This window comes from Mustela nivalis (genome assembly GCF_964662115.1).
Source record: "Mustela nivalis genome assembly, chromosome: 8".
Taxonomy (NCBI): domain Eukaryota; kingdom Metazoa; phylum Chordata; class Mammalia; order Carnivora; family Mustelidae; genus Mustela; species Mustela nivalis.
In genome coordinates this window covers 103936887-103960128 of record NC_139027.1, presented here as the reverse complement: position 1 = coordinate 103960128, position 23242 = coordinate 103936887, and the positions used below count along the sequence as shown (strand labels likewise).

Genomic DNA, 23242 nt, shown 5'->3' with positions numbered 1-23242 from the left:
TCTTTGTGTGTTTTTTTCAACTGTAGACCAACGATTCTAAAACGAGGCTCCCAAGGAGAAAAGAAATGTTTAGGGGTACCTTTTCAGCTTTTGTTTGACAATAACCATTTGCTGGTGTATTAGAGAACACACAGGCAAAAAAGAATTACTTTTATAAAAGACAGTCAGAGACGCACCAGAGGGGTAGAAAACACGCAATCATTTGTCACCTACAGTGTGCTACACTCTCCGTTCCCGGTCTCACCTCTCCCTGTCCTTCTCCAGGGCCTCCTGCTCAGCTTCCAGGCTGGCCCGGAGCCCAGCCCGCTCGCTGCTGCTGCTGTTCAGCGTGGCCAGCTTCTGCCTCTGCTCCTCGATCTCCAGGCCCAGGGTGGAGCGCCTCTGCAGGGCTGAATGCCTCCTCTCCAGACTGGCCACGGCCTGCTCCAGCGCCTCCCTCTGCTGCTTCTCCCGGGACTCAAGAATCTCCTTTTCCTTCTTTCTCACTTTTTCCTCCTGACGAGCAATGTTGGCAGTGAACTCGAAAGTGGCTTGGAGCTTCTGCAGCTGGCTCGCATTGGCCTGGTACTGTGCAAGCTGTTCTTCTTTCTCTTCCATTTCTTTTTCCACTTGATACAGAGTGTTGTCTAAGCCGAGAGGACCTCTGTCAAGGATTTCTAACGCTCTCTGCTTCTCGTCCAGCAGGGTCGGCAGATGATTCTGCAGGAGGTACTGGAGCTGGCGGGCTTTACACTGCAGCCTATATTCCCCCGGCTTTATTTTCTCCAAATTTGGAACCGCCGGGGTGACATCTGCCATGCTGTCATCATTGTTCTCCAGCGGTCTAATGTCCTCTTCATTTGCAGATTTTAAACGTTCCAGGAGGTCCTGTTCTTCCTCAATTTCCTTTTCTAGGAGGTCCTTCTGGTGAAGCAGGTCTTCTTCCAAGTTGGCCAGCTTGACCAGCTGCCTTCTCTTGAACTCAAGGAACTGCAGCTGAGCCCGTTCTAACGGCTCACCGTCCTCGTCCCCTTCGGCCCGGGCCTCCTTCGCCCGCAGGAGGGACTCCCGGATGCCCTCCAGGTCCCTCCTGTCCTCCTCCGCCCGCTGCACCTCGCCCCGCCGCAGGAGTCCGATCATCTCCTGCTTCTCGCGCAGCTGCTCCTCCAGATGCGCCACGAGCACAACCTGCTCCTGCTCCTGCTCCTGCAGCCTCCTCTTCTCCACCTCGAGCTTGGCGTACTGCTCGTCCTTCTCCCTTTTGAGCCGCTCCAGCTCCTGAAATATCTGGAGCTTCTCTGCCTTCTCATTGTTGTTGAGCTCCTGGAGCCGCTGGAGCTCCTCCTGGACGCGGAGAAAGCTCTCCTCCTCTTGCCTCTTCTTCTGCAGCTCGATCTCCTGCTGCTCCCTCAGCCTCTCCTCTTCAAACTTCTCCTTCTCGGCGAGCAAGTCCTTCAGCTTGCTCTCGATGTGGAAGCTGCGGCGCTTGAGGCTCTCCTCCTGCTTGCGGATCTGGAGCTGCACGATCTCCGTTTCCTTGCGCTGAGTCTCTACCTCCTGCTGCATCCGCTCCAGTTCGGCCTTGTCTGACTTTTGCTTTTCTTCCATTTCTTCTATGAGTTTCCTGAAACGCCAAAAGCAGACCGATTACCATTTGATGGCTACATACAATTGCCGTGCTAACTTTTCCCCGACTGAAATGTTCTGAAAATGGACAGACGACACCCTTCGCGAATTCAAACCCTTTGCAAAAATAAAAAGTGGGGGGAACTGCCTTCCTTTTCATTTCCAGCAGCATAATGCTTCACTTTTTTACTCTGTAACTGTCCAACATATCATTTGCCTAATCTCCTGAAGTAGCCTCTGATATCATTTCTTTGTAGAGTCTATAAGCATAATGTGTTATGCATGATATAATTTTAAAAGCCCCCTGAGCTCAAAGAGAAAGAAGCATGCCCAATTTAAATTTAAATGGGAATAATTTTATTCAGCCCAATGGCTAAAACTCAATAGAAATTCAGTTACAAAATGACATTAAATAAAAATGCTTATGCTGTCCTCAACTCATTGGGGTCAAATATCAAAGTCAAGATAATTGACAGTTCATTGTTCCAGCTCAAATAACCACATGCTATTTAGCATTTAATCACTAGTTTAGGACAAACGGTAATCACCAAATGGCCCAAAATATTAGTTTATTAACATGTAACACTGAAAATAATATGAGTCTCCATGAGAATACCGAGATGCATGATTGCTGGAGTGACATGTTATGTTTGGTCCTGGAGAAGAGATGATCCCCAATGGGGCTAGAGCTGTGTTTTGAGGTTGGGATGGCCTCCAAAGCAAAAACACAGGGTAAGCAAAACTATCAGTACATGGCCTTCATCTCCTGACCCACCTAAGATCTACCTCATATGATGCTGGAAACCAAACTAAATCATTTGTAACATCTAAACTCCAGAGTCCAAAAAATAAATATCCAATCTGCAGATTTTCTGTGGCCTTAGTTTCTACTCCAATATCTATCCTTTTTCCATTTCTTGGCATGTTAAATAGGATGAGGGGGGGAAAGGAGAAAATGCTTATTAGCATTATCAGATAATTACATTCAGAACATATTTCAAAAACTCCCCAAATCAGCTAAGCAATCACACACACACACACACACACACACACACGAGAAAAGTGAGCAAAAAAAATATAAAGAAGCAAATTACAGAAGGGAAATACAAATGGCCAAACAACATAAGCAAAAATGTTTAAAAGTGGAAGAGGCATAAGGACAGGGAATTGTCATTCTTTGGGTTTTTTAAAACCTCAGGCGATATTACTAAGGAGGACAGCCTTTTGAATTAGAAATAAACAAGTACATACATGGAGCATTAAATTTAACAAGTGCATGAAATTTGCCTACTGACTCTATTCCTTTTCTCATAAGTATTTGAAGATGTACTATTTGAAAATTCAAACGTGCAGTAAAATGAACCAGCTAGAAGAATGACCTGCAGTCATTAAACATGTAAATACTTGACACCGAATCAGAGGGAGGTCCTGAAAGAGACCCTAAAAAACTCTGTCTGGAAGATTAATGTGAGAATCCACAAACTACAGTAGTGTTAAAACTGGTATCCCAAGTGGCTTACCTTTTACTTTCTAATTTTTCAAGTTCTTCACGCTGTTGCCGCTCAAATTCAAGTCTAATAAGAGAAAACAAATGAAAATGAGTCACTTTTCTGAAAGAGTTTTTCTCTCTCTTATTCTCTGTATATAGTTGCATATTATAAGGAGCAGCCATTTTTTAAGCATTATTTTTAATTATGATGGATTAGCAAGTTTAAAATGTTTTCTTCACTCTATGACTATGATTAGAAATTAGACATACATTTGGGTGCTTGCATTGAGGCTGAAAAGAACATATTTTACTTGAAGGAAAACAAAGCACCATTGTATTGAAAAAGCAGGGTTAAAGAAACTTCTGAATGATAAGCATGTCTAGTCTATGCAGCTTAACACTGAGGAGTGTATATAAAAATGGAGAATCTCTACCTTAGACAGATGGGTCCTTTTATAGGGAAAAGACTGCCAGGGAGGTAGAGAGAGAGGGAGAGAGCACAGACATCAATTAAGAAAAGAATTAACTGGGGGAAACATCAGGAGAAAAGCAGTAAGGTACTTAAAAGCCAATAGACATGCACACATTGAAATGGCGTTTTATACATATCACATTTCCCAATAATTTCTCAAAGCAAAGACTCCAAAGAGTAAGCTGTGTGATGTTTGCACACTTTCATCGCAATGGCAGCACTAAAAATGAGTACCAGTAATAACTGGGACAGTGGTCAGATCCATAGTTTTACTACTTGGTACATGGTTCTACTGTAGGCAGGTTCATCAGGACCCTCCTATGACCAGTAGTTCTAGGATACAAGTTCTTGGGAACTACATAGCTTGTGAATGGGTTTACCACAGTGAGAGCAAAATAAAGTGGGCTAGTCACCGGGAATTTTAAAACAACTTGCTAAAATATTGATAACAGAAATTGATTTCTTCTCAAATACTAGACTTAATAACCAAGAGTTCATACTTCTTCTTAAATAGCATGAATGGTAATTCTTAAACTCACACATTTTCCCATTACGGTAAATGCCAGGTACACCCAGAAAGCTGACTATGGAAAAACTGATCACCAACTTTCCCATAATAATGGGCAAAGGCAGATTGGCCAAAGTTCGCTTTACAAGGTGCCAACAAATATTTCAGTTAGATGTGTTACGCACTTCATTTGGACTAATATTGAGCGGAAGATGTCTGGTGGCTTTTGTAAGCAGACCTGCATGCTGTGCTGAGCGTTTATCCATGTTAGCTTACTTAGTCTTCCCAGCAAATCCTAACAATAACAAACAGTATCTCCATTACACAGATGAGGAACCCAGAGCTCACATATGCAAAGGAGCTTATCAAAGGTCATAATGGTGAGATGTGGTGAAGCCTGGATTTGAACCCAGGGCAGTCTACTTCCAAAACACTGTCATTTAACTCATAAGCAATCCTCAGATTTGTGACATGCAATAAAAGAACTAAATCCTTTACTGAAACTTGTCATTTATAACTATCCTACTATCAAATGAAAATAATCTACAGATTATAGGCATTGCCATCCATGAGAAAACAATCACATAAATGTTTATGAAAGGTATTTGCCAATCCCCAAGCTCAGCATGTATGCCATTATGCTAAGTAAGGATAAGGTTTCATTAAAGTTAGTATAAGATTATTCTCTTTTATACAATAATAAAGAGAACTTTGGAAATATTTTATAGTAAATACCTCTTTAGACTTCAGTGCAGTCTAGGCTTTCTAGAAATGTTTACATAGTCAAAAGACATCACTAGATCAAATACTTTCAAGACCAGAGAACTTCCCTAACAGAATTGACTTTAGTTTTTGCTTTTACTTTCTATGCACACCTCATATAACCACAAGCACATCCTGCTCTGACAATGTCACAGGCATGTGGTCATAAGCCAAATGCTCCTCTGAGAGTTGGGAGACCTGGGTTCAAATGAAATCCTGTCGCTGAGGACTGTTTTTACAAGGGGCCGGTGCTGGGCGGGGTTCTTAGCAGGCAATACCCTCACTCTGTTCTCCCAACCCTGCTAGGTTGACATGTTTCTCATCCCTATTTTACACAAAAAACTGAGGCTTAACACAAGTAAGTAGCATAGGGAGAACTTGAATCCAAGTGTGGTTATTCATATCTGGGCTGCTGACCACTAAGACTATCACGAGTGAGCTGTGTAGCCTAAGGAGGTCACAAAAACGTGCGTTTTGATATCTTCATCTCTAATGTGATGCTCTGGGAACCTTTTTTTTTTTTTTAATTGAGCATGGCATCAGGCATGGAGGGGCTCCGGGGATGCAGCAGTCTATAAGGGTGACATGGTTTCTGACCCCATGGTACTCCCAGTCTGTGACAGTCAATAAATATAAGTGAGCACCCAATGAGTTGCAAGCCAGGACTGAGGAAGGACACAGCGTTATCACATACGGAATGGAGTACTGATCCCAGAATTTGGTAGTACCTAGGATCAAGGCAAGCTTCCTGAGGAAACCTTAACCTAAGCTGTGCCCTTCTTCTTTGAGCATGACAGAGAAGCTCAATAAAACCAGATCTTGGCCTTCTATGGGGGGGAAGTGACAAGACACAAAGCTTAACAGGACAACAGAAGCTAGATGGTGAGGAGCCTTAGAAGTTATATTAAGGGCTCTGAACTTGATCCTAAAGATGGTGGCAGAAAAGGACCTTGGAACAGGGTTGTCAAAGAACACAGAGGCTTGGTGTTCCACAGAGAACAGACAGGAAGGGAGCAATATGGGAAGCCAAGAACTAGGAGGCCATTGTAGTCACATGAATGAGAGCTGATGGAGGCAAGACCTAGCATAACTGGGATAAAGAGATCTCTGATCTTCAGGAGGTCAAGCTGACAGAACTTAGGGGATGTGATGAGAAAGGAAGAGTTACAAGATCCCCCCTTAGGTCTCTGGCCAGGCTACACAGGAGGTGGGAGGGCAGAACCTAGTTACCAAGAGGATGAGTGAAAAGGTCTGCAGGTCTAAACACAAATTCTAGTGACTGGGAGACCATGTATTAGTTATTTAACCTTGAGCACTTAATTTTCATGGAAACTGAAGAAAATAATAAGCCCTATCTCAAAGGGTTATAACCAGGATCCAATGAGGTAATACAGAGTATGTAGGGCACCAGCACATATTAGGTACTCTAGTGTTGCCTCTCATTGGTAGAATCCACTGGGATGAAGAGGAGCACTGGGGACAGAGCCAGTGGGAGCGGCAGAAGTAGCAACAGTAGCTGCACTAGTGCTAATGCTCCCAGTGGCAAAGACAAGAGTAGTAGCTAACATTCACTGAAGATTCATTCTGTACCCTGGTTCTAGGGACTTTGCATTTAACTCTTATAATGGCCCTGGGAGGTAGGTGCCATCATTATCCCATTTTAAATGTCAGAAATGGCCGTATTGCTAGTAAATGCAGAATCAACCTCGACTCTAGAGCCCACAATTTAATCTCTTCCCCATCCCGCCTTCACAAAGTTAAGCTCAATTTTATATCTGTCGAATCTAATGATTCCAGAGGGTCATCCAAATAGAGACATCAAGAGGAAGGAAGATACATACAAAGATCTAGCTCTCAGGCCCTCATCAAGGAGGTAATACAGACTTGGGATTCACCAGCATCCAGAGGAGAACTGAAACCACAAGTGGACGAGGTTACCCAGGATGTACGTACAGAATGAGAATGAAGGAAGCTTAGTGTAAAGTCTGGAAGACCACAGATACTACAGTGATCAGCAGAGAACAAGGCAAGGGAACAGTTAAAGACACAGAGAGAAGGTCAAGAAAGTGTAGGCAGTGGAAAGCAAAGAGGAAGGGGAGCAGTAGTATGAAATGCTTGTGGAAAGTCAAGTAAGATAGGGCCCAAATAGAACTCGCTGAACTTAGCAACATGGAGGTCAATGGTAAACTTGGAGTGAGCTTTGTTGGGTTGGGGCCAGACTACAGTGGACTGAGGACTGAATGGGAGGAAAGTAGAAAGCTTTCTCAGTATTTTAGTTATGAAGGGGGGCTGTGGTAGTTTAGGAGAATGGGTGCTTATTTTAATAGTTGGAAGAGACTAGTATACATTTAAACCCTAGTATAAACAAGCCAGAAGAGAGAGGATATAAAAAACTGAGGACAGTGTCCCTGAGCTGGCATAAGAAGAAGAGGACAGAACAATAGCTAAGAGCATGGGCTCTGGAATTAGTCTATCCCAGAAGTCTATCAAATCCTGGCTCTCAACCTCTCTAAGCCTCAATTTCCCCATCAGGAACTAGACTCAAGAATAATCCTGGTCCTTGATAAGTGGAGGATCCCATTAAAGTATATAATGAGCACTTAGCAGTTCATAAATATTAGCTATGAATCCTACAGCATCCATAGTACAGATAGGGGAAGACGAGAGCAATTCAGCCGTTGGGATTTTTCTCTCAGAACTTTGTATTGTCTGTGATGTATTGTATTGAAAAACAGTATTTTCCTCTTAGACTTCTGTATTGTCTGTGATGTCAGAAGCAAGGTTCTCTGCTAGAGGAAGGTGGTGTGTTAGACGCATAAAGAACATGAAGATTATTGGTAATAGACAAAGAGGCCAGCAGGCAAGAGAACTGATAAGAACAAAAAGCAATAGGGGGTCAGTGGGCATCATTCAAGTTTAGAGACTGATAATTTACAGAGACAGCAATCTCTATGTTGATGTGACTTTCTCTTATAGCATTGAGCTGAGATATTGGATACAGGTTCAGGGCAAGGAGATAGTTTAGTGGACCCAGCTGGGTCTCTTTGACAAGTGAAGAAAACCACGGGATCATCTGAGCATTTGGGAAGAGGATGGCTTAAGTGTTGGGGATGAAAACTTGGCTGGACAGAGAAGTAAGTGAAGACAAGGCAAGGCTTGCAGGTGAAAGTGAAAAATCCATGAAGTCTCCAAGCTCAAGACGTGAACTCACTAATGTAACTATGAGTATCCACATGGAATCACCCAAGATAACGGCAGGACTGAAAAAGATGGCGACACTTAGAAGGTAAGCAGATGACAACAGTAAGGATAGGCAAAGAGTGGGAGAGCCAGGTGCCATAGTGAACAGATCAGAGTGCTCTGCAGGGCACAGGAAGGGTGTCTGAGGGCAGCTGAGTCTCTGGGCTGATGAGGTCCCTGACTCTTCCTCGTTTGAAGTTTTCATTTTGGAACATTTGATTGTGATGAGGGAAGGAAAAGTACTGGTACCAGTGGCGACTGTCAATCTTAGTTGTATGAGGTCGCAGCTCTGACCACTCCTGAAGAGTGGCATCTAATGACATGGAGGTTCTGAGTCAAGAAATCAGAGACACATTCCCATTTTAATTATTAATGAAGAAGTATGGGTTCATTTCTATGGCCTATTACTAAAAAAGGAAAAATCTGGACTGTTTTCTACCAAAAGCGTTATGTCTGCAATAACTGATGAATTGCATTTCCTAAAAAATAAGAGTCAAGAAAAAATATAAGATGCTCGCTCTTAACTTAAAACCAAGTCCCAACCATTCTGAGGAGAGACTCATAATTACAAAGTCAAGAACTGTGCTTTAAAATATGAGGTGATATTGGCTGTTGCTGGTACTGTATGATTTCCATTAAATATTACATATTTACTAATCATACTTTAAAAAATGCACCTCTTTCCTTAATCAATGATAATTATTTCAAATAGCAAACTTCAATAAATTGTAAAATATAAATGTGAATGTGTTAGTATCAAGAAAAGAATATCAACTGTAATTGTATTTTAATGTGGCTTCATTTTAAATAAGTATAATTCACTATCTTATTTTACTGGAATTATCTTGGCCCTAAATGCTAATTTCCTAAATGTTACAATTAAAAGGAAAGCCACAAAAGGATGTGATTTTTGCAGCTGTTTTTAGCATTTTAAAATGACATTTGGAAGTACATATACTGTGGTAGGTCCAACAAAAAAGCATAGCATGCAATCTATTTTTATGAGAAACAGCCTCTTTTTTTTTTTTTTTTTTTTTTTTTTTTGCATTAAGAGACATCTAGCATTTTTAGGTATAATTGCACATCTTGTGATTTATATTCCTGTTATCATCGGCAATGAAAAAGCAAGGGGGTGGGAATTTCTCAGTTCGCACCATGACATTGAAAGTGAGACTGTGATTATCAAAAAAAGAAAGAAAAGAAAAATTCTAAATGAACTGAAAGCATAAATATTCGAGCCCTTATGTTGTGCCAATGGTGATTAGTTTTGTACCTTTGATGTCATTTCACGTTTGAAAAGGAGGAAAACAGCTACGCAAGTCCAGCCAACACTGAAGCTGGCAGTGGTTGGGGGGGGGGGCGGGTGTGGAGGGCAGCGGAGACTGAGCCCCAGACTCCAGTACAACTAGAAGGCAGTCACCTGACAGGAGAGGTTAGCTGAAGGCAAGGTAGTCTCCACATTCTCCACACAGATATTCTCCAAGGGTATGTGAACAGATAAAGGGGAAATCCTCGGGCACTGGATAAGCCAGAATTTTTTCCACCTGATTTTTAGGTTCCAATTAAATATAGAGACAACCCCGTGCATGTGCAACCTGCAAGGGCGCACAGGGCCCTGCATTTACTGTCTACTGCCGCCATCTTGCAATGCTCACTATTTGAACAAGAGGCCCCAGGTTTATATTATGCACTGAACTCTGTGAATTATGTAGCTGCGTTCTAATCAAGTACGTGTCATTGTTTAAAGACCTGGGGCCTGTAACCCAGAATGGGTGGCGGTAGTCCATGGCGCAGATTCTGGTAAGGGTCATATGGAAAGCAGTTAGAAAAGACCAGAACTCCAGGCCAGATGGTTCACTTCTCCCTGATCCTTTGCAAGGGATTAGGTTTCCACAACAGTGGGTTCTGTAATGGTCAGACCAGAATGGCTGATGTTCTTACCCACCCTAGCCCCCTCAGGAAATTCCAACCTGTTTCAAACCACCTTACAAATGAGCAAACTCCCAAGGAGACTGGGGCATCTTAAAGACTGAAGAGGAAGTTTGGATTTTCATGCTGGAGTTTTCGCAGGTTCTATCCAATTATCTTCCTGACATTCTAGATGTTCTTTAAAGGCTGAGCAGAAACCAGAGACAATCCCACGTAAGTACAGGGAAATGCATGAAAGGAATAACCTGGCCATCCATTCAGATCCTGTCTCTTCAAGGAAAGGCTCTGAGGTCTTTCCTGTGTGTCATTAGAAACTTTTATTGGAAACCGGAGAGTAGCTGCTTTGTAGAGACAGTGGAATCAGTGCACCACTCCCTCCTCACTTCCCTTTCCACCCCCTACCCCCACCATTGCACAACACGGCAGGTTATCGGACTTAACATACAATTGTGATTCAAGGTGCATATATCAAAATGAAGGTCTCACGATGCAACTGAATTGTGGAAGTAGTGAAATTAAACCCCTTATAGTTAAAAGTCTGAGTTTATAACAAAAATATCCCTAGTACTCGATTTTCTAATGAACTTTCAAATCCCTAGTCTAGAAAGTACTCAGGAGCCAGTCTTAAGCCTTTTGTATTGCAAATGGAAAGTGCTCAAAGAAACAAAGATTGCTTAAAAAACAATAGTAAAATTGAATACCATAAGTGTTTTAAGTAGATTTCACCCCAGCGTATTTCCCATAACAGTAGTATAACGTCCTCCAATAAAGGCAGCCAGGACCACATGTTAAGCCCAGGAGACCTGCCTGATCGAGCTGCAAGATCACAGGCAGTTACCACTATACATCAAGAGATCATGCATTCTTCTTGGCACACACCCCAACACTTTGCCCAGCCCTCCTACTATTTTACAGGCCAGGAGACTGAGGCCCAGAGATTATTAGAGAGAGGCCCAAGATGACCTCTACTTTAGAGGAACCAGGAATAAAGTTTGCCTCTTCCTACTCCTCCTCCTTTTTAAAAAAAAATATTTGTTTATTCGTTAGAGAGAACAGCACAAGCAGGGAGTGGTGCAGAGGAAGACAGTGGAGAAGCGGACTCCCCGCTGAGCAAGGAGCCCAATGCTGGGCTGCCAGGCTGGATCCCAGGATCCTGGGATCATGACCTGAGTGAAAAGCAGACATTTAAACAAATGAACCACCCAGGCGCCCCTCCTCCTCCATTCTTACTTCAACTCTGAAATTCCACCTCACCTCCACAGCTGAACCCTGGTAACTTTTAACTCTGTGTTGGATAAACCAGAATAGCATAGCGCAGGTGATTTTCCTGCCACTCCATTCGGCCACACATGCCACCTATCCAAGAAACCTGTGTCAATACCTACTATGTACAAGGGCAATACAAAACAGATCAAGTGCCTTTGCCTCTTAAGAGTGGATTACAAGTGAAATAAAATATGCATGCATATCAATCACACAGAACATGATGAACCCGAGAAAGTTCCATTTTTAACAGGAGATGGGGTGGAGGGAGAGCATTTATAGCTGCAGGGATGAGAGGACGCCTTGCAAAGGAACTGCTGTCGAGCCGGGCCTAGACAGATGGACAGAATAACAATGGGCACAGTGTGGTGAGCAGGGAAAAATCTAGTGGAGGAAAAACAGGAGCAGGAAGACAAAAGATACAAACAAAAGGAAGCAGTAAAGAGAAGGTCTGGCTGTTGCTCTGAACAAATAAAGGGAAGTGGTGAGAAATAAAACCCAAAAGATAGACCATGGGGCAGAAGGTTAAGCTGACACTCTGGGGAGCACCTTCGTGAGTGATGTCTCCTCCCACCAACCTGTGGCTCTTCAGCCCAAGGCACTGAGTACCAAGTACAGAATTCATTTGTTCAATATGGCATCCAGGTGCCAGGCACTGCCCTAGGCACTGTGGATTCAGCAAAAGGAACCAAGTCCCTGCTGTTACAAACCCTCCATTCTAGTGAGGAGGACAGCTACCTAACAATGTCTATGGTATGTGATAAGTGCTATGCAAACAGTGAAGCCAGGAGAGAGGATGGAGAGTGAAGGAGACCTTTAGGAGAGAGCTAAATGGAGGGAGTGACCACGGGGAGGCATCTGCTGTCAACATGAGGGAGAAGCCAGGCCAACAAACAGGAGACAACATGTGTGGCCTGCTGTTGAGCACAGCAAAACCAGCATGGCGAGTAGATGGAACCAGGAGATGGTGATAGTACGAGAGCAACTGTGGCCCAAGAGGGAGCCAGGACCCAAACCACTTAGGGCCCTATAGATCACAGAGGGCAGACAGAACTCCCACCAGGGCTCCTTGAGGACAGAGACCTGCCTTAATTGACTGTGTATCCCAAGGGCCTTCTGCAAGGCACATAGCAGGTGTTCAACCAGGACTGCCATGAACAGTGCTTTGAAGTCAGTGACATAAGGCTCAGAGCCAGACCCCAATTACCCGGTCACAGAATACCTAGGCAAGGAAGAGACGCTGGCAGTCAATGCAGAGCTCTCTCTGCCTTAAGAAAGAACAAGTTTTTGGTGCTTTCTACCCTTCTCAAGATGAAAGTTAATCAACTGCAGCAAATCTAGAAAATTCAAGGAAGTAAAACACTTACCAATACAATCACCATGATTGTTCATTCCATCCTGGTATACAACCTTCAGCCTTCCAGCCACACACATATACACACAGATGGGGGCCAACAACATGGCTTATTTTGTAACAGTTCCTCTTAACGAATATTTTTGACAAGTCCCCAGATCATTATCTATTAACTGTCTAACATAGTTTAATACCATGCAATTCTAGAATCTGATTGTGCCATGATAGATGTAAGCAATCACATGTTGTTGGAACGGTCCATAGTACCTGACATATAAAAATTTGGTGGGATCTACAGTGGGCAGCCCAAGAAGTTAGTTTAAGAAAAGCTGTACCTGTTTGTAAGCAGAGAGAAAAGAGAAGCACACAGGGAGGTCTGACAATGTGAAAAAGACTTAAAATGCATCATAGCTCCTCTCCCTTCACTGAAGTGAAGAGCTCTGGCGTTACAAATCTGCCTTCCACATTTGTACTCCTTTGATATCGCCTGCTGAAAGACAAAATGTTAAAACACCTAACCAGCAATGCTTTCAGTGCATGCCTCTGTCTCGGGCTAGGGGGAGCACAGGTCCCCAGTGTACCTGTTGTACCTCCCCCCAGCCTGTCCACCCACTCCTGGCTCTCCACTGTCATGCTTTTTCTGGGCCCTCAAACATTCCTTTCCTTATTTCTCTGACATCTCTTTATTCTTTCCCTTGTTGCTTTAATGTGAGCAGCAGCTGTCATCAAATAAAGAGAACAAGGGGGTGTGGATTTAGCTGACAAAAGGATAAAAAAAGTAGCAAAGATTTATATAAGTGGATTAATTGCAATGTAACCAACAATTTACGTGTGCGTGGAGGGGGTTAGAAATCGTTCCAAAAGCCCTTTACGATTAAGCAAGAGTTACATTTATGATATAAACAGAATGAAGACTTGAGGCACCTGGGTGACTCAGTTGGTTAAGTGTCTGCCTTCGGCTCAGGTCATGATCCCGGGGTCCTAGAACTGAGTCCCACATCGGGCTCCCTGCTCTGTGGAAGTCTGCTTCTCCCTCTCCTCCCTGTTGTGCTCTCTCTCTCTCTCTCACTGTCTTTCCCTCTCAGATAAATAAATAAAATCTCAAAAAAAAAAAAAAAAATGAAATGAAGACTCGTCTTCAATGGCATGGGGAAAAGTTCACAATAAAATGTTAAATGAAAAAGCAGAATGTAGAACTATATACCAAGTGTGATCGCAGTTTTGGTTTTTTGTTTTTAAGTAGCCTCCATGCCCAGCAGGTCGCCCAACATGGGGCTTGAACTCGTAACCCTGACATCACAACCTGAGGTGAAATCAAGAGTCGAATGCTTAACCGAATGAGTCACCCAGGCACCCCAAATTTGTTTTTTTAAGTAATCTTTATAATGCATAATTATAATATCTAATGTACAGTTAAACACACATATTATAAATATAAGTAAATATTACAAATGTAAACCAATCATCGTTTTTTGGTGGGAGGATTGTGAATGCTTGTGATTACTTTATTCATTTCTGAATGTTTTACTTTTTTGTAATAAGCATTTCAATTTATAATGAGACAAACTACCTGTTTCAAAATTTTTTCTTAATCTACTGTGATTAGAACAACCATTTTACTTCCTTTTTGCTTCTGTGAATCTCTGGTTCATTTCCATTTTATCCAACAACAATGATGATTAACCTGGGTAGATCATCAGATATGGGGGTTGCGAATGGGAACTAAACATCTAATGGGGACATAGCTACTCTGACGGGGGCACGGCTACTCAAGGTCAGAATTATGGTCTGTGATAGAGGGAGGGGTTGGTACTGCTTCATCAGGGCACAACAATTCATTCACATTCAATTGTCCAATCAACAATGATTTCTCAAACACCTACTGAGGAGCAGAGATACAGTATCAAGAAAGTCAGACCCTTTCACTTACCACTAAATCTATAGACCAAGAGACAAAATTATCAACTTCCAAGGGCTACAAAGGAAAGACAGAGGATGCTCTGAGTGAACAGTCAAGGAGATGAAATTGGGTAGAAGGTGGTAAGGCCTTTATGAAGAAGCAACATTTAAACTGGGATCTTAGAGACTATGTAGGCTTTGTCCACATGTGGAGTTGGTGGACATATGGACGGACAAGTGTTTCAGGAGAAGGAAACAACATAGGCAAAGAGCCAGAAGCAAGAACAGATCTTCACAACTAGAACCCTTGACTAAACCAGCAACAAGCTCTCATCAAATGAGCTAACAAATTACAGACAGCTCATGGTGTGTATTCAAGTAATACAATACATTACATCAAAGGAAAACCATACTGTCATTAGGCACGAAGAGGAAATCTGCTATCTTCCATCCTTGCCCATAACCACTATTCATCATTTCACTAGGAAAAGCCTCATTTCCTCAGGTGACCTTTATAGTTCAGCTTTCGACTGTGCAATTATAAAATGAAGGAGGCAGAAATGTAGCCCACTCCTCAGATAACGCAAATAAAGACAGACTGTTTTTTGTTTTTTGTTTTTTTTTTAATTCTACACCTCATCTGTAGCTCATCATTGCATTTCTGCAAACTTTGGAAACAGAAAACACAGGAAGCTCATCGCCTTAAGAGGCTCACAGTGGAATATCATTCAAGGACAAAAAAGAAAACAGGGAGGAAAAAGTCAGTAATTAACACTAATCTCCATTAATGGAGGGAAGAAGCCTACTGCTTTCAGTTGCTTTTATCACATGTTCTCCTAGACTGTATCTTAACAAGCTATTTAAGGCATTCTACAGCAACTTTATTTTTTTTTTAAATATTTTATTTATTTATTTGACAGACAGAGATCACAAGTAGGCAGAGAGGCAGGCATAGAGAGAAGAGGAAGCAGGCTCCCCGCTGAGCAGAGAGCCCGATGCGGGGCTCCATCCCAGGACCCTGGGATCATGACCTGAGCCGAAAGCAGAGGCTTTAACCCACTGAGCCACCCAGGCGCCCCGTACAGCAACTTTAAAGTTAGTAAATGGTCCATAAAAAAGCAAGACAATGAAGACCAAAAATTGGAGGAGAAATCAGCCATGCAGCAAAGCAAACTTTTGAAAAATGGCAAAGCCCGATAAAATAAACTGCAGAGACAAACACTGTAAATAACCATCAAAGAAAACTCAGGCTAACTACCAAACCACCAGCAACATAAATATTGCCAACTACATGTATAAAACTTCCACACTCAAGGTCAGCAAGAGAAAAATAGATAAAGAACAGATACAGTCCTGGGAAGTGAGGAGAAGGGCAGAGCTAGCAGGGTACTGCAATCATAGGCAATATGACCTTTTCTCCCAGGACGTGCCCCGGAGACCATGGACTCACCTGAAGGTGCAAATCCCATCAACAGTATGTCAGCCATGACCAGATTCCGGTTCTTAAGCCCCTTGTACACTGGTACAATTAAGTGGGGGGAAATAAATTCACTTCATTCATATTTATTAGATGTCTGTTAAGTTCCAGGTGCTATGCTGGGCACTGAGTGAACAACAAATTAGCTTCTGTGCCCATTTTCTGGAAGCTTATAGTCAGTCATCCACAGTGAGGTGAAGGCTCAACACAGGATAGGACATGACCCTGTGACTGATGTCTCCTTACTTTCTCCCTAATGTGACACATTTATTGTTTCCATTGAAGGCAGGAAATGGGGAAGGAGAGCATAAGGCAGAAACAGGGAAGGGTGGGAGACAGGAAGGAAAATGAAATAAGATGGCCCTTGGCAATGCAGGGGGTGGGGCACCAACCCCTCACACAGCTGAAAATGTTTAACTTTTCGCTCCCCAAAATCTTAAGAGCCTCCTGTTGACCTGAAGCCTTACTGATGACATAGTCAATTAACATACATTTTGAATGTTACAAGTATTACATACAGTATTCCTACAATAAGTAAGCTAAAGAAAATAATAAGTACATCTTAATATTTAATATTTAATTTAATATTAGAGAAAATATTAAGTACATCTTAAGTACAGTCATATACTGTATTTATCGAAAAATCTACATATAAATGGACACCTGTAGTTCAAAGATCAACCCCCGTTGTTCAAGGATCAACTGTACCTTCTTTCCACATAATTGTTTTTGGCCAGTGAGAAGTCCTCACTGCCATCTTGATGCCTCCGGAGTTTTTGATCCAAATCCCAGAACTCTTCATTCACAATCTAGTTCCTTCCAGCTTTACATTCTGAGATATCAAACCTACTCTTCATTAGGAAGGACCAGGAAGGCTGAAGCTAAGCACAAACAGCGTCCTAAAAGAGCATGGAACTCAGTACAGGACATACCAGGTCCCTGATGAATCCTTGATGATGGTCAGAATGCCCAGGGCCCAGGATGTGCTTCCAGAGAGAGCCATTGTTAGCAGGATTCTCCAGAATCCTGGTCCTGTGAACATAGCCTAGAGCTCCATCCAGGAGGGTGTACTCATAGTGGTAGAGTCTACACTTTAAGAAGATCTCTCTCCAGTTGGCATGCAATTAAAATTCTCAAAAAGTATTGGTGGAAAATGGTGGTGATGGATGCAACCATTCCATAGAACAATTCGTGAACATGTATCAAGAGCCTTAAAACAATTTATATTTCTGGACTAGTAATCTCTACTTTTTTACCCCCTGAGGAAGTAATCATGAATAAATACAAAGATTTAGCTACAAATATGTTCACCCCTCATTGCTTGCAATGGCTTAAAACTAGACAATGAGATGCCTACTGATAAGTTACAAAATGCCCACAGAATGCCATATCATATGGACATTAAAATAATGTAGGAAATACTTACAAAAGGAAAAGGTAAACAAGTGTAAAAAAAAATAAGTCCAATATGAATTCATCTTGGTAAAAGACCACATTTAATATGTAAGTATGAGTGTGTGTCTGTGTATAAGCGAGTATACACGTATGTGCCCATGCACATACAGAGAAAGAAAGATGGAGAGGTGGCTACATGATAGGACAGAGGTACAGATTAGAATATACAGTGACATGTTGACTATGTATAAGTTCTTTTTTGCTTGTTTGTAATTTTTAAATTCTCCAAACTGAACATATTAAAATAGAAAGCTAGGTTAAGAATAATTACCCCTCCTCCGTTTTCACCCCTTGATTGTTGAGGACTACAGACCATCCTCACTTAGAAGCGTTTCATAGCTACTGAGGTCCAAGGTGCCCCAGATGCCAGCCAATTCTCAGCTCTGAATGCCACAGTCCATCAAGCTCCTTGGATGGCTTGCCAAATACATGTCTGATTTTTTACTTTAATATTTTGGGGTCCAAATGGATTTGAAACCCAGATGTTTCTCCTCTTCAGAATTTAATTATTCAAATATATCCATTCAAATCAACCCACCACTGGTTAGTACTTAAAGGATGTTAATGCACAAGTGAAAATTTCTTCCTTTATTTTCAAGACTGAAATGAATTTGGAATGTATATAATTTTGCTTAGGGCACTTTCAAGAAGCTGTGAAAGCTTCCACAACCTGCCAAATTAGCTGTCTGTTTGCAGTCTCAGAGCAAGACAGAGGATGCCTAAGCAGCGGGCTTGCTTTCTTCATAAAGACTGTGCCGGTCGAGGAGGAATGTTTCCTCTGCAGCAAAATTATTTCCTGGCAAAGACCCCAGCTGGGCACTACTCCAAAGTGGAACTAACTCCCAAAGGAAGTCACCAGGCTGCTTTGCCTCATCCAAAATTTCTTTGGCACCAAGTACCACGCATGTGTGTATACAAATCCTGGTTTCCAGGGAGCTTGAGATACAGGCCAGCAGTAAGTTCCAAAACTCTGTTAGAAATGATACACCCAACTTTATGTGCCCACTTTGACTAATAAAATGTTCTTGGGCAGCAAGGACTTCAGTTTCAAAAACTCCAAATCTTACTATGATTTAGAGCACAGGGTTTTTCAGACAGAGGCTATATGAAGAATTAGTACATGACCTGTTGAACAACGAAAAAAGAACTGGTTGCTTCCAAGGTTAGTTGGTTCTTACTGCATATGATAATCTACAAACCAGACATACTTCTTCCAGAGGACATTGCTCTAAGAAGAACTGAATACTAAGCAGTAATTTTTAGTCTACTGCAAAAAATTTAAAAAAAAAAGAAAGAAAAAGAAAAAGTCAAGTCTATACAATACCAAAGAAACCAAGAGATATGTTCACTTTCACCTGTTAAGAAAGCCACAAAAAAAGTATACCTGTATGAACAAAAAATGCAAAAAAGTTTTAGGGGCCAATTAAAAAGTGCAGATACTACAACGTTGAGAGGACCCATCTGAAGCATGGGGCATGTGAAGACCTAGGAGCAGACCCATCCTTCATGCTGGGAGCACGTCTGTTGGCCAAAATGGACAGCTCAATGAACATCTCTTAAGTGTCCACTAAGTGGGAGCTTCTGGAGATTAAAAGATGAGTAAGGAACAGTCCCTGCCCACAAGAAGCCTACTGGGAAAGCAGCCGTAAACATCAGTTAAATGGATTTAGAAAGACTGTATGATCAAAGTACGCACAAAATGCCTGGAATAGAATAGAGAAGCAGTTAGCTCAAATCACAGATGCACAGGCTGCCTCTTGAGGAGACAATTCTGATACTCATTCTTGAAAGCCAAGGGAAGGAGTGTGGAGGTTTTAATAATGGTTTAATGGACAGGCTTTACACATAGGCTTGAACTGGAGAGAACTGTGAAGACGTTTCATCCACTTACACTGAAGCATAGAGTTCAAGGGGGAAAGTAACAGAAAACAATGTTAGAGAACAAAGTCATGGATGACTGTGCTGGGGCTTAGAAGTAATCACACAGGGAACTGAGGGGCCAAGCCAAACGCTGGGAAGCAGAGATGTCTTAGAGAAAGAAGAGGTCACTGCAAAGGGCTGAGGAGGGGTGACTTAATTAAGGCTGGGACAGGTTTCCAGGGACAGGTCAATGAGTCCGTCCTATGCCACTGCATAAAGGAAGTCAGGAATCACCATCAGGGCCGTGACAGTCAACCTGATGGCGCTCCAGCATTTACTACTCTTCAGGTATTAACCATGTTGGCCATTTATTTTATTATTTTTTTAAACTGAGATATAATTGACATATAGCATATTAGCTTCAGGTAAACATGTGATTCTATATTTGTAGACACTACAAAATGATCACCACAATTAAGTCTAGTTAACATCCATCACCATAGCTACAAAAAAAAAATTTCTTCTTGTGATGAGACCTTTTCATATCGACTTATAGACTTTGAAATAAGCCATACAATATTAACCACAGTCACCCCACTCTATGCTACTATGTATTACGTTATTTATTTTATAACTGGGAGTTTGTACCTTTTGGCCACTTTCACCCACTACACCCTCCTCCCCTCTGGCAACGACTAATCTGTTCACTGCATCTATGAGCTTGGGTTGTTTTGTTTGGCTTTGGTTGATTCATTTCTTTAGATTCTACATATAAGTGAAATCATAGGTATTTGTCTTTCTCTTCCTGACTGATTTCCCTTAGCATACGTAATGCCCTCAAGGTCCATCTATGTTGTCACAATGGCAGAATTCCCCTTTTTTTAAATGGCTGAGTAGTATTTCTGGATTGCTGATTAGACAGGGGACACGAAACTCTGTGCTAATCACTGGGCTTGGCCACCTGCTGATCAGAGAACTCTGTGACTAGGACTTGCTGCAGTGAGATGCAGCACACTGCGAGGGGACAGGTCTGGGCGGCACTGCAGCTTTTCCTAATTTCAAGGCACCCCAGGAATCCTAGTTTGGCATGTGCAAAAGACAATCGCTCCTGGTGTGCAGATTTCTGATAGGCTTTTTACCAAGGTCTTGCCTGTGCAATCCATCATGCTCCAAGGTGACTGAGCACCAATCTGTCTTACTCACTGGAGTCCCAGTACAGGGCTGGACAAATGATGGGCCCTCAAACAGTAGCTAAATGGATGAGGAAAAAGTGGCAGAACTTATGAACATTGATTTCACTCAACAGGGGAAACCACCTTCACCCTGGGGTTTTGACAGGTCACACAGACTCCAGCTTTGCCCAGGGGGTACACGGTGGCTGACAGAGTACTCAAATGCACAGTCACTTATAGGAGAGAGTTCAAGGCCTGGGGCCCGCTGTTTCAAGGTCGTGCTCATTATTCTGCCTGCCTCCTGACAACTTGCTCTTCCTTCCTGTGCGTGTGTACTTCTGCTGGGTAGCACACAACCCCCAACCAATTACCTATGCCAAAAAACAGAGGGCAATCTCTTTACTTCTCATACCCAATTTATCAGCTAGGCTTCAAGACTTCCAGTCCCAAATGGCTTTGGAGCCCATCTCTTCATCTAGGTAACTTTAACTGCTACCTCAGTTCAAGCCCTTGCCTATGCGTCCTTCCTGTAGCTTCCCTGGTGTCCCTGTTACTCTGCTGCCAGAGTGACCCCTCTCAATGCAAAGATGACCAATCTCTCTCCTTGGCTAGAAAAGCTACTTGGATGCCTACCATCAATGAGCTGATTAAAATGAACTTGGCAGTGCTTGAGAGAGGTCATCAGGAAGTCAATCTATGTTAGATTTATGTTCATCATTTGTTTACTATACTTTTGGGGGAAGGGAAACTGAATTTTGAGATCTTTCTTCTTTATTTCCAGACAGTATTTTCTAGATTGGACATTCTGGGAAAAAAATAGAAGGAAAAAAAGAATGAAAAAAAAAAAAAAACACCATAGTGATATACCCCTCATACTCATTATGATGGCCATTATTTAAAATACACACACACATACACACACACACACACACACACACACACACACAACAGGAAACAAGTGTTGGCTATGATGTGGAGAAATTGGAACCCTTGGGTGCTGTGGGTGGGATCGTAAAATGGTATAGGTGCTGTGGAAAACAGGATGGCAGTTTCTCAAAAAACTAAAAACAGATGAACCATACGACCCAACAATTCCACTTCTGGGTATACTCCCAAAAGAACTGAAAGCAGGTACTCAAAACAGATATTTGCACACCCATGTTCATGTCACCATTATCCACATCAGCCAAAGGGTAGAAGCAATCCAAGTGTCCATAAACAGATGAATAAATAAACCATATGTGGTGTATAGGTACAATGGAATGTGATTCAGCCTTAAAAAGGAAGGAGGAAGTTCTCACACTAGCTATAACAGGGATGAACTTTGAAGACATTATGCTCAGTGAAATAGGCCACACACAAAAATACAAATGCTGTAGGAGTCTACTTACTTAAGGTACCTAAGGTAGTCAAATTTCTGAAAACAGAAACTAAAATGGTGATTCCCTGGGCTTGGGAGACAGAGGGAATAGGGGCTATTGTTTTAATGGGCCAGAGAATAAAGAGTTCCAGAGACTGGCTGGCACGATAGTGTGAATGCACTTAACACTACAGAACGGTGCACTTAAAGATGGGTAAGGCAGTAAATTTTATATTAAGTGTATGTTGTCACAATGTAAAACAGAGTAAGGAAATGAGCTACCAAATGCTTATAAGTATATAGAAAATAATTCTCCATCACATTTAGGGCCATATATCTTCATCACGGTCATTTGTTCTGGACATGCTAATCAGAATTTATAAAAACATGACACATGGAGAAAATTCTCCAGAACTGAGGGGAGTGATTTCGATTCCTAAGGGGTGGGGATTTAGGCCAACTCTTTGGTTAATATTCTTCCCCACTTTGTCCTCCAATTTGAGGCAGTACTACCACCAACAGTGTCATGTCCTCAACTACAGAGAAGAAAGACCAGGGCTTCCAGCTGATATTCACTTGGGATCCTTATAACCACCGCTAGCCCCTTCCCATACCACCCTTCTCTGGAGATGGGCTCTGGCTATTTATTCCAGGCTGGGTGTGACTATGGCATTGAGAGTAGGCTAAACAAGGTAGAAACTAGGGGAAATGTTATGATAGGGACAATTGGGTTGAAGACAAAAACGGCTCCTGTGAACTAGGGCTTAGGACTCAGATTCCACAATGCTGGCTGGAGGCGATCTCCACGTGAGAAAGAGTCTCTGCAAGTCTCTCACCTTCTAAAAAGAAGTTACCCAACCTGCTTTCAGGTCTCCGTGAAGACCTCCCCAGGGTGGGCTGTTTACATCACCACTCTCCACCCTGAATCTGGCCTTGGCTCAGAATGGGTTTATGGGCATGTGCCCATTCTCCCGGGCAGAGAGAACACGCATCTGACATGTAAAGGTTCTCCACACGGAAGACTCTCAGTAAGTACATGCTGATCTGTGAAAGCACCTCAGTGCTACTTTTCCATCCTGAGAAACTAACATGCTTTTGTGACCAAGCAGCTTATTACTAGATTTAAGGAACTACGTAGCCAGGGTCCAAGTAGCAAACATATTTCTTTCAATGGTCTTCCAGTTTACCGCATGGTACTCAATTTAGGCCAAGAATATTTACACCTGTAACCTCAAAAAAGGTATAAACAACATGGCTATACTTTATTTCTGCCTCATTTTGTCAAGATGCTGGAGCAGACACCTCATGACACCCGTAAATCAGAGGAGGAAATTTTTCTCCAATTACGTTTTAATTCATGGGCAATCATTCTCTATAGCAGGTGGCAAGTTGAGGGG

General features: G+C 42.3%; 1 protein-coding gene across 11 annotated transcripts in view; it reads right to left on the bottom strand.

Annotated features, from left to right (window-relative positions):
- The window catches only part of KIF16B (kinesin family member 16B), a 280503-nt gene that overhangs the window by 94293 nt on the left and 162968 nt on the right, over positions 1–23242 (bottom strand). For 6 of the 11 annotated variants that reach the window (XM_082743222.1, XM_082743224.1, XM_082743216.1 and 3 more), the window contains 3 exons: positions 3529–3561; positions 3126–3179; positions 245–1603 (listed from right to left, as the gene is read on the bottom strand). In XM_082743222.1, the coding sequence (XP_082599348.1) occupies positions 245–1603; positions 3126–3179; positions 3529–3561 (1446 nt within the window). The remainder of the gene's footprint in view (positions 1–244; positions 1604–3125; positions 3180–3528; positions 3562–23242) is intronic. The other 5 variants (XM_082743223.1, XM_082743225.1, XM_082743219.1 and 2 more) reach the window with 1 other exon arrangement.